An 18,765-nucleotide genomic window follows, 5' to 3' on the forward strand; every position below is an offset into this window, starting at 1 on the left:
ATGTTTTCCTCTCCCCCTGCAATGAACCAGGCCATGGCCTGGGTCCCATAGACGCTTGATGACAACAGACGACAGGGAGCGACTGCCAAACTACCAACAGTGAAACTAACCAACGTCAGACGAGCAACCGACGGGAGTTGGCTGTGGCCATCCTGGACACTCCTCCAGCAGCACAGACCTTTGATTTTGGTTTGTGATTGTGTACTTCTGAGATTTTAAGTAAAGAACTCTAAACATTTCAACCTTGTCTGTGTGGTGGCCTGTGATCCTTAGAAACCTATTTTGGACATTTACTCTACATTCCACTCGACACAATTATTGATGCTTCTTAAAGAGATTATATTCTAATTGACTCAAAGTAACATTTGGAGTTGTTTATGTTACAATGGAGTTCTACTGGGGGTCGGGCTCTTGACTATAGCAAATTACAGTTTTCTGCCCTGCACAGCCTTCAGACAGGAGGAAGGTAATGGAAAGATTAATAATGAATGTAGTTATTGTGGCACTTGTGAATTGTACTAGCCTCTGGCAAATTATATAAAATAGGATTTGAATGACAAGACACAAATAGCCAGAGGCCAGGTGGTGGCATACATTGTATTACATCAAATATTGTGAACACTTCCAATGTAGTCAAAGTACAAAACAAGAAGCGTTGAACAAATTGCAATCTACACTTTTTGTATACGTCAAGCACTCAAATGCGGCTTGGATGGGTTGTTTCGGAGGGCGCACGGCTCTCGACCTTCGCCTCTCCCGAGTCTGTGCGGGAGTTGCAGCGATGAGACAAGACATTGTACATTTACATTACTTCATACTCCCAATTGGACACCATGGAATTGGGGAGAAAAAGGCGTGAAAAAAAAAAAGTCAACAAAAAAATAAGCATTCAAATACATAGCAGCATAATGGTTCACTCTTCATTCATCCAATAAACACTTTGGCTTTAAAGCAGATACATTGTAATAAATAGTTTTAAAAAGATTGTCTCCATTCATAAACATTAGCCCTGGCCTGAGGCATGGCAACAGTAAATAATTATAGTAAGTCATCAAGTCACAGAAGGGGCCTGTACATAAGGCACATACGATTCATATTCAAAGATAACGACATGGTGAGACAAAATACAGGTTAAACGCCAATCAAGTGTACTGATGCTGTTTAAATTGGAACCCAGTGCTGCTATTTGCAGTGCTTGTGGTGATACTAGTATAAAGTGAAGTTATCAATACAAAAGTCATATGCATATGAAATATAATGGTAGTGCTTTAATTTATGATATAGTGGGGTCTGAAATGATTGACACCCTTAAATGATTGTATAAAATAAATAATTTAAATACTGAGCTACTGTATATTGTACATTTACATTATTTTATAATACAATTGATCAGAGAAAAACTTTTAAGTAATACTTATTTTTCTCAAAGTTAGGGGTAAAAATTGACACCCGTTTTCAACACCTTGCGAGGATAACGACACTGAGCCTTATCTAAAATGTTTAAGATTGTAGAACACATTGGGAGGGATCTTGGTCCATTCCTCCATACAAAGTCTTTCCAGATCCTTGATATTCATCTGTGCTTATAGACAGCCCTCAACACAAACCACACATTTTCAACTGGTTTCAAGTCCAGAGAATGAGATGGCCATTGTAAAAGGTTGATTTTGCAGCCAATTAACCATTTTTCTGTGGATTTTAATGTGTGCTTGGGGTCATAGTCTTGCTGGAAGATCCATTTGCAGCCAAGTTTTATGCTCCTGGCAGAGACAACCAGGTTTTTGGCAAAAATGTCCTGGGTAAAGTTCATGATGCCGTTGAGCCCCAGGACCAGTGGAAGCAAAATAGCCCCAAAACATCAAAGATCCAGCACCATATTTGACAGTAGGTATAGGGTTATTTTATGCTCATTGATTCTCATACATGTCAAACCCACCACTGGTGTGTGTGGCCAAAGAGCTCCATTTTCACATCATACAACAAATGTAAACACCTGGAGCATGCTAAACAGCACTTGGATTGGAACCAGTGCTTTGGTCAGATGACATGAAAATAGTGGTGGGTTTATCATCGAAATGAAAACGGATGAGCAGAAAATAACCCCATAACTGTCAAATATGGTGGTGGATCTTTGACATTATGGGGCTAGTTGGCTTACATGGTGAAATTGTCATTATAATAACCTGTGAATTACTTGTTTATTTCGTAAAGGAACTGTATATTGTAATTACCGATTGAGTTGAATTATTCTAGGTATGATACCAGAATTGTATTGTAAATACCTTTTACTTCTGGAATGTAAGTTATTTTTGATAACTTCTTCCCCTTTATTTATAATACATTCACATAATTGTGCTATTGTTAGAATGCAAGAAGAATTGAAACAAATGTACACTATTTGGCATGCTGCTAAAGAACATCAGGGGTACTGAACATTTCCAGGACAAGTCCTGCAACTTAAGCATAATTTATTATATACCCAAAATAATGTTTAATGTATAACATGACAAAGCAGAACTAGATCATTGCATTTTTTCTCTCAGTTCCTCTGCCTAGAGTTTTAAAGTGCATTGGGTGTACTGGATTGACTTGTCAGTCTCACAGCCAATAATAAAAGGATCAGAGATATTTTGCGCCCAGTTCAGACTGTTCATCTCAGCTTCTTGAAATGCTGGACTCAAAAAAGGTCAAAGATCACAATGGCCACAGTGTTGTTGCTGCTGTTTTGAAGGGATTTCTTGAGTCTGAGGGAGTCCTTGTCTGGTGTTTTCGCTGTGTTCCCCTCAGCACTAACCCTTTGAGGTCTCCGGTGTCCGTAATGCACTTTATTTTGATGATGCACACTGTGGATCTGCCGCTCTTCATCATGACTTGACTCAAGTTTCCAGTGGTTAATTATTCTCCTCCGAAAAACAGTCTGAAATTGCTCCTCCTAGAAATGACAAAGAAAATACAGATCGTTTTACATTCAAGATTGAGGGAGCTACTGGTTTCAAATAGTAGCCACACCCTGTGGATGAGCTGTCCCCTCTCAAATGTGTGTGCATGTATTAAACTTAATGGACGTGCTAGAAAGATGGTTGGATTCAACTTTTCAAACACCAATTCCAAGGCCTTCCAAGTAAGAGCTTTAGAATGAGGTTGACTTAACATTTCTATGGGACTGATACCAGCAGCGGCGGCTCTAGCTTGTACGGCGAACCCCCCCTTTTTATTCAGACATTTGGAACACCACAAATACAAGTATCTACAAAAATAAGACTCAAATATCAAAAAGTAGTAACAAACCAATAAAAACCAATTTCCCACTTCTGAGTGGGAGACCTTCCCAGGCAGTAGCCTGCCTAGCTCACAAACTAGAATCAGGGCGCCCAATCCGACAAGGTTAATTGACTCACAGTCATGTCACGTATCATTGACGTAATGTGCAAATGAGCGATAGAAAACCGATCGCGCAAATGACACCATTACAAAAAATGTGCGGACGCCCCGGGCAAGATGCCGCTTATACCTAAATCCGCCACTGGTTGATACCCAAGTGAGGTCTCTTACCATAACTTGCTGAGGCGTGAGGGGAGCGTGTCGTCGGCTCCGCTTTGGCTTTGCGCAGTAGCTCTCCAAATGCTGCAGGTCACAGGCCTTTAAGCAACACTGCTCCACAATTCCCTTCCCTCTCATCCGAGTCCCATTCCCTCTGAGGCGAGGACCATTCCCTCGGGTGGACCGAAGTCCGATCGGTGCTGTAACAAGAAAAAAAGTATTTGGATCAGATCGTGAAACAATGCACCGTCTTGAAGAGTTGCATACACATCTAGAAGGCTGAAGCTGAAAAATCAGGAAGTTGATCGATCTACGTCGAGGGAGGAGCTGTTTTTTTGTATATGACAATTAAATATTATTATAATTACTGCAAGTTTGTTGGCACCTTCAATTCTTGCAAATTTCCTCAGAAAGGTATATGTCAACTGTCTGCTCAGGCAAACTTGCAAACTGCTAAACTTGGAACCAATCAGAACTCCCGTATATACCCCTCGTGATGAAGGCAGCCAATGGCCTGCTTCTATCTAAAATGTAAACACAGCCTACCATGAAATCGTGATCTGCGGTCAGTGTTTTAAGAGGAACCAACATTAGCTCCCAAAGACTGAAATAAGATAAATATCTGTTTGAGTGCACTTTAAATATGTAGCATGCAAGAATAATGATCTTGGTCATATGAAGTACTAACTCCATTGACCAATTAGCAGTAACATGAAGTACTTAAGTACAAATATTTCATAAACCCAGGGTCGTTACAGTACTTACAGTTGAAGTCGGAAGTTTACATACACTTAGGTTGGAGACATCAAAACTCGTTTTTCAACCACTCCACACATTTCTTGTTAAACTATAGTTTTGGCAAGTCGGTTAGGACATCTACTTTGTGCATGACAAAAGTAATTTTTCAACAATTGTTTGGCAGATTATTTAATTTATAATTCACTGTATCACAATTCCAGTGGGTCAGAACTTTACATACACTAAGTTGACTGTCTTTAAACAGCTTGGAGAATTCCAGAAAGTAGGTAATGGCTTTAGAAACTTCTGATAGGCTAATTGACATCATTTGACATCATTTGAGTCAATTAGAGGTGTACCTGTGGATGTATTTCAAGGCCTACCTTCAAAGTCAGCGCCTCTTTGCCATCATGGGAAAATCAAAAGAAATCAGCCAAGACCTCAGAAAAAAATTTGTAGACCTCCACAAGTTTGGTTCATCCTTGGGAGCAATTTCCAAAACGCCTGAAGGTACCACGTTGATCTGTACAAACAATAGTACACAAGTATTAACACCATGGGACCACGCAGCCGTCATACCGCTCAGGAAGGAAACACAATCTGTCTCCAAGAGATGAATGTACTTTGGTGCGAAAAGTGCAAATCAATCCCAGAACAATAGATGCTGTGAAGATGCTGGAGGAAACAGGTACAAAAGTATCTATATCCACAGTAAAACGAGTCCTATATCGACATAACCTGAAAGGCTGCTCAGCAAGGAAGAAACCACTGCTCCAAAACCGGCATAAAAAAGCCAGACTACGGATCGCAACTGCACATGGGGACAAAGATCGTGCTTTTTGGTGAAATTAAACAAAAATAGAACTGTTTGGCCATAATGACCATCGCTATGTTTGGAGGAAAAAGGGGGAGGCTTGCAAGCCGAAGAACACCATCCCAACCATGAAGCACGGGGGTGGCAGCATCATGGTGTGGGGGTGCTTTGCTGCAGGAGGGTCTGGTGCACTTCACAAAATAAGATGGCATCATGAGGTAGGAAAATTATGTGGATATATTGAAGCAACATCTCAAGACATCAGTCAGGAAGTTAAAGCTTGGTCTCAAATGGGTCTTCCAAATGGACAATGACCCCAAGCATACTTCCAAAGTTGTGGCAAAATGGCTTAAGGACAACAAGGTCAAGGTATTGGAGTGGCAATCAAAGCCCTGACCTCAATCCTATAGAAAATTTGTGGGAAGAACTGAACAAGTGTGTGGAGCAAGGAGGCCTACAAACCTGACTCAGTCACACCAGCTGTCAGGAGGAATGGGCCAAAATTCACCCAACTTATTGGGGGAAGCTTGTGGAAGGATACCCGAAACGTTTGACCCAAGTTAAGCAATTTAAAAAGGCAATGATACCAAACACCAATTGAGTGCATGTAAACTTCTGACCCACTGGGAATGTGATTAAATAAATAAATCACTCTCCACTATTATTCTGACATTTCACATTCTTAAAATAAAGTGGTGATCCTAACTTTTACTATGATTAAATGTCAGAAATTGTGAAAAATAGTTTAAATGTATTTGGCAAAGGTGTATGGTATGTAAACTTCTGACGGATATTTTTTTTGGCCATCTATATACTTTATATATTTCACAAAATCATAAAGAAAATGTACTGGTTACCAACATAATTAGAACAGTATAAAGTATGTTTTTGTATGTCATTGTAAACTGAGGGGTTCGAGCCCTAAATGCTGATTGGCTGACAGCTGTGGTATATCAAACCGTATACCAAGGGTATGACAAACGTTTATTTTTACTGCTCTAATTACGTTGTTTACCTTTATTTAACTAGGCAAGTCAGTTAAGAACAAATTCTTATTTTCAATGACGGCCTAGGAACAGTGGGTTAACTGCCTTGTTCAGGGGCAGAACGACAGATTTTTACCTTGTCAGCTCTTGGATTCGATCTTGCAACCTTCCGGTTACTAGTCCAACATTAACCACTAGGCTACCTGCTGCCCAAAACATCACAGTTTTGAAAACATAGCTTGTCCAAAAGGGGTCTCTTGGCACAACATACCCTGGTATGGGGTAAATTGAGCCAGGTTAACTTAAGCAGGATATACATTTCTGTGTTTAATTAAATATTACCACTGCCTTTTTAAAACCATCTATATCTTTATCTCCAACACTTTGTGCCTCTTTTTCTTTTTTTTTTTTACACGACATAGGCCAGGCCCAGATGTTACCTCATATCCAAGCGTTAATGCCTTGCTTGCATTACGCCTGGGAAGAAAACACTTAAATTCACTCAACCATTAGCTCAACTTACCCCAAGCTAACATTTAGACTATATTAGCCCACATAGCTATACTGAACATAAATATAAAAACGCAACATGTAAAGTGTTGGTCCCATGTTTCATGAGCTGAAATATAAGACACACACTTTCCGTATGCACCAAAAGCTTATTTCTCTAAAATGTTGAGCACACATTTGTTTACATCCCTGTTAGTGAGCATTGTATCATTTTTCAAGATAAATCTATCCATCTGACAGGTGTGGCATATCACAGCATGATCATTACACATATGCACCTTATGCTGGGGACAATAATAGGCCACTAAAATGTACCTCAAGTTGAGGGAGCATACAATTGGCATGCTGACTGCAGGAATATCCACCAGAGCTGTTGCCAGAGAATTAAGCATAATTTATCATCTACTGAAGGGTGCTGAAGAGTATATCTGTCTGCAATGAAGAAAAATTAATTCTGATTGGCAGGGCTGCACCAGTGACGTGAAATTGACTGATTTCCTTATGAACTAACTCAGCAAACTCTTTGAAATTGTTGCATTTATATTTTTGTTCAGTATACAGTAAAAGGATGCACTTTCTTGCTAGGTGTAGGACCTCATGTTGAAGCTTAGAGACCCCGTTTGATGTATAGAACAATCTTAAAATGATCTACTTTGATGTAGATACAAGAATGAAACTCCTAACACAAATTAATGTGTTTTTTGGACCCAACTTGCTTACCAATTTGTCCATGTGATTTCTTTCTTCACAGACTACATAAAATGACCCCTTCCTAAATATTTGGTCAAATGATACATTTTGTGTATCGTTTCCTAGAAACAAGCGTGGCTGAACTTACCCCACTCTCCCCTACTGCAGTTCTCTAAGCTTTTTTTTACCCTGTTTAATACACTTCCCTTTACATAAAATTGCACATAATCAGTTGTATTATTTATTGTTACAGCTACGGCTATCGCTCTAGTGTTGGCAAAATGTTCCTTGTAAGCACTCTGTCATCTTGTTGGATGAGAAAGAAACATGATATCAGGCTGTGAAAGTGGCCTTGGTGGAATAAGGGTAAAGGTGATTAGGTGAGAGGGCTTATGGATAGTATGTCTGGTCTTACTGCTAAAGTCTCAGCATGGATACTTTTTTCCCCCTTCAAATGAATGGCTATTTGCCTGTAAGAAATGTCCCAGTATACATTTTCTTCTGAGCATTGAGTTGTAACACTGGTGTCAGCAGTGGGATTCAGTGACCATGTGGCGTTTCTCTGACAGAAAGAGGGAGAATACTATCTAAACAGCAGCACATTAAATGGCAAGTAGCAGCACAAAAGGTGACAACAGGGAACCATACCTCTGTAAAATCCACGGTCTCCACACACAAACTCTAGGTGGGCAACAAGTTCAGATCCACAACGTGCTCTTGACTCTGCATGGTCTGGTAGAGCTGCAAGGCACAAGATGGAGTACAGCACACCGACACTCCGCCAACATAGCACCTAAGAAAGAATGCACTTTAATAATCAATATCTAGCACCACTCATCTGACTGAACACAACAGTCTTGTCCAAGCTGCCACTACATTATTAACACCAGTACATTAACATATACAAAAACATTAGGCTCTATTGAGTTGAAGATAAAACATTTGTTAGCGTAGGCTTAATCATACTTTTCCACAACAATTCGGGCAAACAGGTGGCATAAAACTTAAAAATAATAATTTATTTGCTGGTTATAAGTTTCACTGTAATAAAGCTTAACAATTGGCGGTCAGTAATTATAGATTATTATTTAGTTGATAAGCAAGGAAACTCATCATCATAAATATTCAAGACAAAGACATTCAACCCAACATAAAGTAGGAGGAGTCTCCATGCACACTATCAAAACAGCTATTACAAACCAAAGCATGGCAACAAACATTCCCCCCCAAATTATCCTTATCAAGCAAAGAGCACACAGCGGTTACCCCGTATTAACCTTGATGCTTGTTTTAGTACAGTGAGTTACAAAATAAAGATTCATAATTCAGCTATGATAGAATTATGGATGATAGCAGCCTTAAAATACAACCACCGCCTCCCACGCTCTTTCTGTCACTCTGGCAAGGCTACTCTGCCCTCCCCTCTAGAAAGATACCGTAGAAAGGAGGATGCTCCATTTCTACTGAAGCCTACATTACACCTGTACACTTCATTCACATATACATCTCAGGGACCCAAAAGTAGACAACATTGCATCCAATCCTCTGATGCTTTACAACTGAGGACATAATTGCTCCTTCAATACCAAGTTCTTCCTTGCAGAAAAAGCAGCAAATATGCATGTAGATTAGATATGGCATCATAATGAAGTGTATACATTGCTCATAGAAAGTACATTATTAAGGGTGACAAGCAGCATCTACTAATTTTGAGCTGCACTAATGTCAAAATTGTCCATGCAGATAATTATTGCAATACAACTGAATGAACCAAATGGGCAAATGAGAGTTGCAGTGCAGAACATAAATATATTATATTTCTATGGTGCAGTCTGCTGATAGGAATGTCATGAGCTGGAGGTGAAGGGCCTCCAGCTCATAACATTCAAACAAATACAACACTTTGGAGCCACTGGGTAGATATTATTTCACTGCATCCCACACAGCCAAAGATGCATCATGTGAACTTGCTAAACTGTGCATCCCTAAATTTGCCACCATGTAGGTGGATATTTAAATGCTATGCAGTGAAAATATCACATTTCAATTTCTGCAAAGCCACAACTCCACATAAGAGCATGGATATTATACTGTTTGTAACCTAAAAACTGTTTTCAATATCTGTAAAGAAAATACATTGGGTTACTAATAGCTTGATGCAACTTCTACTTTGGGCCAGTTTCCCGGACAAGATTAGCATAAATCTATTCCTGGACTAAAGCATGCTCAATAGACTATCTCCAAATCAAACCTCCTGAAATTTCACAGTACAAATAAATGTCAATAACCACTGTTCCAGAATTAGTTCAATGTTCTCCTGAGTGACCGTACATACCTTCAGTGTACATCCTTTGGCAGACGACCAGTGTAGTGAGGGCTCAGAGGAGTGCATCTTGTTTGTCTGTCTGTCTGTCTGTCTAGGCATAGAGGCAGTAAGGCCTTGGAGCTGCAGTCTTATACTCAACCAGAGGGGAAGGACCAGTAGCTCAGTAGCTCCCTCCCTCCATTCTAGGCATTCTCCCTGGCCGAAAGAGGAAGGGTGTAAACTATTGAATCATGTCCAAATCAAAAGTACTATCATGCCAACTTCCTGCCTCTCATTGTCATGCCAAACAAGATCAGATCAAATCTTGGACCAGGGTAATTGAAAAGGTTTCGCAGGTTGTAAAATACTTTAACCTAGGATGACCTCCAGTACTTACAATGACTTACACTGTATAGGCCAAGGTAAGCCTTTACTTTGCACACTATGATTGATTAGAGAAAGGACACTAAGGGCCGGCTCTATTCAATTTGCAGCGTTGAAGATCCACTATCCACTGTTAAAAGGCAATGTTCCCATGGTTCTGGAGACTGCATTCACGCCACATCATTAATTACTATCACATATCTTCGGTGATATGGATTGAATCCAACCCGTGCCTAATTTTACTTGATTAGTTAATTGGCCAGAGTCCACACATCTGGCCATGTTCAGTACGAGAAAATGCTTTGAAAACGAGGTACTACCTGAAGTTCTATTTTCCCCATTGCCAAACAGAATAGTTTGATTCAGTGGGCCATAGACATGACCCCGGTATCCCAAGTCTAAATTTGCTGATTAAAAGCCCAATAGAAGCGGCTGGCCTCAAAGGCCAAATTTGGTGTAACAAGAGAAAGAGATGGACTTACATTACATTGTATGTTCACCACTGCTATCATTTGGGTCGAGCCAGGTCTTTTTTTTTTTTTACTGTCAAACTGTGCAACTCAGAGGATTGTCACATATAAATGTGGTTCCTGAGAAGTTAGACAGTTCCAGAGATTTTCTCCGTCACACAACAGCCCAAACAATTACGACCCCATTGACTGCTGTCATGACTTTCGACCCATGGCCCTTATGGGCAACCGTCCAAATAGTAAACTGACAACACTGTACGTTCGTCATTACAGCACACTGTCTGGGAGTAAGAGTGAACACATAGCACGTGGCGTTCAGGAGAGATGTTACTGGTGAGGAAATGCAGATCGTGTGTGATACACAAAACCAAAAAAATAACAAAATGATGCCTTCGTACAAACAGTTGCTTTATTGCACAAGGTCAATGTTATGAGACTACACAAAACAAAGTTATTTGGCAGAACTCAAACTTCCCATTGACTAGTCTATCACAGTAAGACTTTGCTGCCACAGGTGGCGACCTGGGTGTTGTGCTTCTGAAGGATTCCTCCACTTATAAATGTAACAACTTGAGAGGGACTCATTTTCAGCATCTAGTAATAACTTGTGCAGTATCATCTAACAAACATCTTGAAAACAAAAAATATTCAACCCGCAGTATAAATACTGTTCCAACTGGGGGGAGAATAGGATACAACTTGTACTTTTAACACAAGTGACAATGTTCAAAATGTGAAGGTGGAATTTTTTTTAAACTAATTGCGTCTCTAAAGGGGGAATTCAGACCAGAGTTACACACGCGTGAATGGAACTTTATTCTGTTTTTAGGCACTTCTCTCTGCGTATTCTGACCTTGATCTTGTGCTAGGGGAAATGCCAGTGCCAGCTAAGGTAAGCATTTAATGTGGCAATCAAAGAAATGAAGGTGTGGTGGAGGTCTCTCTTACAGGTACGCTGTATTCTGAATTGGACTGAATTCCCTCATAATGCCACCACCTTTACTCATGAGGAAACTGTGATGATCGAGCAACCTGTCAGTTCCAAGTGGAAAAGCTAATTATTTCCCCCCCAATAAAAATAACACCAATCTCCATGCACTGTCATTTATACATTGATAAGAGCTAGGTAAATGAGTAATCCATTTGGATAAGGGGATAGTAAATATTATTTAATTGCTTTAGATACATTTTACCTTATGATCACTGGCGACAGAATGTGAAACTAGTCATATTTCAGCAAACTGAAAAGAATGTCAACTTGTCAGGTTTTTCCACGATGAATTATAAACAGCATTGATGTTATTCAAAATTATAATTGTAGGCCTATGGCTTCATCATGTGGGGCTGAATTTGGAGATCCAAGTCGAGGCTGGAGCCTATGGTAACCTGTGCACACTGACAATAACTCCGAACCTACCGAGATGATTTATGCACTCTAGAATGTTTCAATTATATGCCCCGACTTATCAGTGGCTTGTTTTGACAATTTCTATTGAATTAAATATTAGCCACCGTCAGTAATACCCACATACTAACTATCACTTTAGTTAGTCCTAACCATTACATGGTTAGTTTACCCGTCTTTCCTCTGTCACATAAGTGTGGTTAATCCAGAGGGTCACTAGCAATAGGCTTACATACATTGCATTCGGAAAGTTCAGACCCCTTCACTTTCCACTTTGTTACGTGACAGCCTTATTTTCCTCATCTACACACAATACCCAATAATGACAAAGCAAAAACAGGTTTAAACAGGTTTGAAGGGCCTTGCTCCGGTTGGTGACCAAGAACCCAATGGTCACTGACAGAGCTCCAGAGTTACTCTGTGGAGATGGGAAGAGCCTACCAGAAGGACAGCCATCTATGCAGCACTCTACCAATCAGGCCTTTATGGTAGAGTGGCTAGACAGAAGCCACTCCTCAGTAAAAAAGCACATGACAGCCTACTTGGAGTTTGCCAAAAAAGCACCTGAAGACTCAAACCATGAGAAACAAGATTCTCATGTCTGATGAAACCAAGCTTGAACTATTTAGTCTGAATGCCAAGCGTCACATCTGGAGGAAACCTGGCACCATCCCTACTGTGCAGAATGGTGGTGGCAGCATCATGCTGTGGGGATGTTTTTCAGTGGCAGAAACTGGGAGACTAGTCAGGATCGAGTGAAAGATGAATAGAGCAAAGTACAGAAAGATCCTTGATGAAAACCTGCTAAAGAGCGCTCAGGACCTCACACTGTGGCAAAGGTTCCCTTTCCAAAAGCACAACAACCCTAAGCACACAGCCAAGACAACGCAGTATGTGCCTTTCATTGATCCCTATTCTGATCTCGTTCTCTCAATATATTCTAATGAGTATGTCGAGAAAATGTGAATTAAAGGTGCAATATTCAGAAACCGCTCTGCCATTTTATGGTTGCTAAAATTTAAAGTTTGCTTTATTTCAGATTGTGACAAAACAAGCAATGTTTGGTGTAGAAAACCATTGTACCATCTAAACCAGCTGTCAGCGGTTTGAATCTGGTGTACAAAACCGAAAGACGCAAATTCTAAACTTACGAACGGGAAGCATAGAAATGGCGCACAGAACTGCTTCTTAGACTTACTTTCAATGAGAATGACAGATCTATAAAACAAATTTCTATGAGAATTTGGTCTGGTCGCCACAAAAATGTACATATTGTAGCTTTAAAAAGGTACACCGTATTTAAATGAATCCTCAACAAGAAAATCTGTTGCCCAGCAAGTGGGAGGGGTTTCAGTATTTTAATTATATAAATTTAGTGAGTGCAAGGGAGCCACACCTGTAAAGCCCATCAATTCTGAATACCAACAACTGAGAACTGCGTAAATCAAAAAGTGTAAAAAAAAGTCTGAATCCGGCCCTAAAAGAATAACTGCTACTCTAATAACTAATCTTCAAACTCGATAGCTGGGCAAGTGATCAAACAAACGCTGCTTTCACATCAGATATAATCAAACGAAAAGTAAAAAGTCCTTTTGAATTTTCTAATAAAATTATATAATTTAGATTTGAGTTATTTCTAACGTAAAATATTTTTGCCCATCAAAGATGATGGATCACAGGTCTTGGAAGATAAGGAGTGGAGAAGTTTATGGGTTCCAACATTTTTTAAAATAATAGTTACAGAATGGATGTTCTAGCAGCGCTTAAAAAATGAAAGTGTGTGGAATAATCATTCATGGCATTCAACATCTGAGGGCCCTTGAAATAATTGTTTCCCACTTTGAAGACAGTCAACTTGGAGAGCGCAGGTTGTTGAGGGCAGCCTCGCTCTCTCTCAGTTTGGCCCTGATACGGTTGATCCTCTCCTCACGGGCCGAATGCTCAAAGTCAAAACCATGGTGCTGTTTGGGGGTGGGGGCTAGAGCGGGTATGATTGGGCACTCCGCCGTCCAACTCTGAACACTGTCCCCCGTGAAGTCAACTTGCATAACCGTATCACTGCTTTGGTCTGCATTCAGGGCCTCTGGTGGAGGTAAGCTGTCACTCAAAGCAACAGCCGTAGCAGAGAGATCTTCCACCTCAGACTCATCCCCATTGGTGGCTTGGCCCTCTGCCCCACTCTTACCTTTGTCCTCAACTCGTCGTTGTTTGACACTACCCAAATTGTGACATCCCTCTTCCTCAGGCTCCTCCTCAGCATCATCATCTGTCTCACTGGTAATCCCACCTCTGCCCTGAAAGCCTACGCTTGAGCATTGGTGCCGATTTGCTGTCTTTGATAATGATTCTTGGGTCTCCTCATTCAAAGGCTTGTTTTCCTCTTGAGTCACCAACTCCATCTCCTGTTCAGGACATCTGCCAGGTGTCTCCTTTAACAACCTGTTGGCGTTCAATAACTTCCGTATGACTTGATCCTATGGTGGAAAAGAAAAAAAAGAAAATAGGTAGAGACAGGAATTAACATTTTGACTTAGACCTGTTTTCTTGTTCTCTATGAGAGGAGATGTACAATTATACAATTCTCACATGTGTGTTAAAGGACAGCTCCCTGGAAACTTCACCAACAGGCTAAAAAAGCAACAACAAAAATAGCTATATTTAAAGTCTGATAAGTGACCTTTGTGGGGTTTATCAGCAGCATATATTCATCTCAACCTAGCCTTTATTAACTACAGCACAAATACCACAAGGTGGAAATAGGCTTTTCAAATTATTTATTTGCCAAGTTAAGATATATAAGATATAAGTTATAATATATTAATTGATCAACAAAATAAATAATGCCGTGCCAAGGAGATTCATATCACATACACATCTGGTACTGACATGCTATGGCACAGCTGAGACAATAGTACCCACTTGCTCTGTGTTATGATCCTCTTCCGCTGAGTGACCCTTTTCGGCAGTCTGCTGTGGCTCAATGTCCCCCTGGGGGATTCTGGACAACTTCACCTGGACTTGGTGGGTCAGGCCGAACTTCTGCAGCAATGCCCACTTCCCCTGGGGCTTTTTAGGAGACGGCTTTGGAGATGCGGGGCAGGACTGAGGTGGTAAGATAAGGTGGTGGTAAGCCAAGGGGGTGGGGAAGAGATCAAAATACAAAAATTCAGCTTTCTGTTAAAATACACACCTCACAAGGGATGTCTAGTTTCAAGCAAGTAGATCATGTTGATATCACAAACAGTTTCAAGTCTTATATTAACATACATAAGTAGACATTTCTCAAGAGCATGGGGTACAGTCAGGAGGGAGCAACAGTAAGGATAACAGGAGATGGCAGGGTCTTACCTTCTTCTGGCTCTTCCTGGCAGGTGAGAGGAACATCAGTTCTCGCTGTGTGGTCTGAGGGGCCTCGGAAGACAACAAGTTATTCAGGTCAGGGCTGTGCTGCCTCTTTCCTCTGATAGTCTTTGCTTTCTTGATTGACAGGAAGATCCTCCCCTTGTGGATGATGATGGCATCCTGATGGGGGACAGGGGGCAGGCCATGAGGGAGTGGGTCAATCTGGGTGGCAGTACCCTGCTGGAAGTTCTGTCTGGAGGGCAAGAACTCCCTGAGGACATTGAAGGCCGTGCAGCTGGAGGAGACAAATGGGATCAAGAAGGGACCCTGGGCTGCCTTGGGTTCCTTGGTCACCATTGAGGTCAGGTTAATCTTGGCTGTATCCACTGTGGGGCTGGCCGGTGAACAGCCTCTCTCTCGGATGACCACTGGCGAGATCCACGTGGCCAAAGGCGAGGAAACTCTCTTTGCACTGCCACCCTGAGAGTGGGGCACTCCCATCCTTCTCAAGATGGAGGTTGGCAGAGTCAGAATAGAGGTGATTTTCACCTCTGCCTCTTTGGGGATGTAGATCTCAAAGTTCTCCAGGATGTCTATGCCCCGCATCTTTCCACGTCTACAGCTGGCTGAAAGCTATAGCAAAGATGGTTTACACTTATGCCGCATATAATAAAATATTGCATACAGTTACTGGCAGTGCTCAACTTAGACTGAAATAGGTGCAAATATTCTAACCTGTAGTAGCCATGTGAAAATGTAATGAAGGGATTTGCTCCACTGTTTATGTTTTATGATCCGCTATTTGATGGTATGCATATTCCTGGCTAGTTCCTGAGATTGACTTTGAAATTAAAAGGTGCAACATACAGAAACCACTCCTCCATTTCATGGTTGCTAAAATTCTAAGTCTGCCTAATTTCAGTATATGTGACAAAACAAGCAATCATTGTACAATTAAACCACTGTGAAATATATTCTCATTAACAACAAATTGTCTTTTCAGCTGTTTGAAATTGGTGTACAAAATCAAATGTAAAAGACAAAAACTACAGTTTCGGGAAGCATAAGGACCTTTTCTTTCAGATCAGCAATAAATATATTTTTTAAACAAAAGTTGAAATTGATACACGCCTTGATAGGGTTAGTGTTCCTACATGGCCATATCGCCATGTTCCAGAACTTGTTTACGGAAGACAAGGGGTCCACCTGTGCTAATTAGCTATCTAGGATGCTCCAAACACCTGAATGTAAGTGTAACTCGGGAAGTGTAGAGAAAGTGTAGTTTAGTCAGATGGAGGCACCTACAAATCAAATGTAATTTGTCAGATGCGCCGAATACAACAGGTGTAGACATTACAGTGAAATGCTTACTTACAAGCCCTTTAACCAACAACGCTGTTAAGAAAAATACCTAAAGAAAAATACAACAGAGCAGCAGTAAAATAACAATAGCGAGGCTATATACAGGGGGCACCAGTTAGATTGATGAAGCTGTACCTCGACTATGTAAAACTGCTGAGTAAGTGTAACTTTATTTTAAGGATTTTTTCTCGCTGATAAAAAGGGCCATATGTTTCGAAATACGAATCACAGCGATGATGATTGACTTTTTATTAAACGTTAAAACAGAGTCGGGATTGTAGTTCACACAGTAATCGTGGGCGAAGTTAATGGCTGAAAATGCCGCCTAGAGTTTGAGAGCTACACTTACCTTAGCAGTTTTGCACAGATCCACATACTGTGTGCCTCCAGCTGACGAACTACACTCACCAGTTATGCTTATACACAGGGGTTCGGAGCACGTCAGATAACTAATTAGCACAGGTTGGCTGCCTATTTTGGGGATGTAACATGGAGATATGGCCATGTGTGAACACTAACCCTATAAAAAGGTGTAGTAAATGTCACCTTCTGTTTTTTGAAAATGATTTCTCGCTGATATGAAAGACTGCCTCTTTGGGGATGTAGATCTCAAAATATATGTTACCAAAAACGTACAATAAGCGATGCGTGTTAATGTTTAGAGAAAGCGTGTCAATAAATATATGCCGCGTTCACACTAATTTGCAAGTTGGACATTTCCGAGTTTCCTAGTTCCGACTAGCTTGTGAATGTGGCATAAATGTACACGAATAAAAACGACTTGATAGTTGATGTACTACAGACAGCCCAGCTGTAGCTAGTTGACTCATTACGTAGCTAACTGTTAGCTATGCAAACTATTTATAATGCGACGCACCTGCTAATTACAGTCGTTAGCTAGGTGACAATAAAATAGACAGTTATTTTGCATATTACCTGAGCGTGGACCCGATAAAAAAACAAAGCAAATGGTTAGCTAAACAGAAGCCTGACTAAACTTGAAAAAACTAACAAGAAGTACCTAACATGTTTCCAGCAGCTAACGCTGTCACACAGGCAAGGGTAACGATGTACTTCCGGGTCACAGATTTTTGCACCCCTTCAGAGTCCCGTCCGGTGTACTTTGTAAATTAACATTTACCGCGAAAATTATGGAAAATGTGCACAGTGAATGATATATTGTGTACATCGAACTGTATAAATCAAATCGATACAAACAAACCTGTGTGAAACTAGCGTCAGTAAAGAATCACTTCCGGGTCACGTTTTTTAAAGGTCTTCAAAAAATAGTCACACATTGTATGGCAAGCTGTAGGCCTACAGTATATTAATTATCAGTGGTGTGTATTCATTGATGCCAAGGGAAGAATACAGGCTTCCCCAAAAATGTTTGCTTTAGTCTCTCTGTGTTTCAGAATGTTTCTTCAATTTGCAAGAGGCTGAATGTATCTCACTGGAGAAAGCATCCAAACGATCGAAACAGCACCCCTCTGTCTCAGTATGTGTGGTGTATCTATCTGATGCTGTTTGGTCAAAAAGAGTATGACATTGTTGCTGTCCATAGCATTAAATACAAGGGAAGCCAGCAGAGAAGGTGCAATTGTAACGGAGCGAGCTACAGAGAGATCCTTGATGAAAACCTGCTGTAGAGCGCTCAGGACCTCAGACTGGTGCACACAGTCAAGACAATGCAGGAGTGGCTTCGGGACAAGTCTCTGAATGTCCTTGAGTGGCCCACCAGAGCCCGGACTTGAACCCGATCGAACATCTCTTGAGAGGCCTGAAAATAGCCGTGCAGCAACGCTCCCCATCCAACCTGCCAGAGCTTGAGAGGATCTGCAGAGAAGAATGGGAGAAACTCCCCAAATACAGGTGTGCCAAGCTTGTAGCATCATACACAAGAAGACTCAAGGCTGTAATCACTGCCAAAGGTGCTTCAAAGTACTGAGTAAAGGGTCTGAATACTTATGTAAATGTAATATTTCAGTTTTTTATTTTTAATAAAAGTGCTCAGCATATGTGGGAACTCCTTCAAGACTGTTGGAAAAGCATGACTCATGAAGCTGGTTGAGACAATGCCAAGTGTGTGCAAAGCTGGCATCAAGGCAAAGGGTGGCTACTTTGAAGAATCTAAAATATAAAATATATTTTGATTTGTCTAACACTTTTTTGGTTACTACATGATTCCATATGTGTTATGTCATCATTTTGATGTGCAA

The 18,765-nt window shown here is 40.7% G+C and overlaps 2 protein-coding genes across 5 annotated transcripts; both read right to left on the minus strand.

The window, feature by feature from the left end:
• Positions 1–599: 599 nt before the first annotated feature.
• LOC139417264 (insulin-like growth factor 3) lies at positions 600–9,670 on the minus strand. Its single transcript, XM_071166523.1, has 4 exons — positions 9,614–9,670; positions 7,927–8,071; positions 3,553–3,740; positions 600–2,932 (listed from the first exon to the last, which is right to left on the minus strand). Exons 1-4 carry the CDS (start codon positions 9,668–9,670, stop codon positions 2,678–2,680), a joined length of 645 nt encoding a protein of 214 aa, XP_071022624.1. The 3' UTR covers positions 600–2,677.
• Positions 9,671–10,832: 1,162 nt separating this feature from the next.
• On the minus strand, positions 10,833–17,610 carry LOC139416436 (uncharacterized). 4 transcript variants are annotated; one of them, XM_071165044.1, is made up of 5 exons: positions 17,483–17,610; positions 15,191–15,817; positions 14,762–14,944; positions 14,429–14,470; positions 10,833–14,316 (listed from the first exon to the last, which is right to left on the minus strand). In XM_071165044.1, the coding sequence occupies exons 2-5, from the start codon at positions 15,788–15,790 to the stop codon at positions 13,693–13,695; spliced, it is 1,449 nt and encodes a 482-aa protein (XP_071021145.1). In that variant the 5' UTR covers positions 15,791–15,817; positions 17,483–17,610; the 3' UTR covers positions 10,833–13,692. The 4 variants fall into 4 exon arrangements, with proteins under 4 accessions (XP_071021145.1, XP_071021143.1, XP_071021146.1 ...); XM_071165042.1 differs by having other exon boundaries at positions 16,896–17,610; XM_071165045.1 differs by lacking the exon at positions 14,429–14,470.
• Positions 17,611–18,765: the final 1,155 nt, after the last annotated feature.

Source organism: Oncorhynchus clarkii, chromosome 9, assembly GCF_045791955.1.
Source record: "Oncorhynchus clarkii lewisi isolate Uvic-CL-2024 chromosome 9, UVic_Ocla_1.0, whole genome shotgun sequence".
Classification (NCBI taxonomy): domain Eukaryota; kingdom Metazoa; phylum Chordata; class Actinopteri; order Salmoniformes; family Salmonidae; genus Oncorhynchus; species Oncorhynchus clarkii.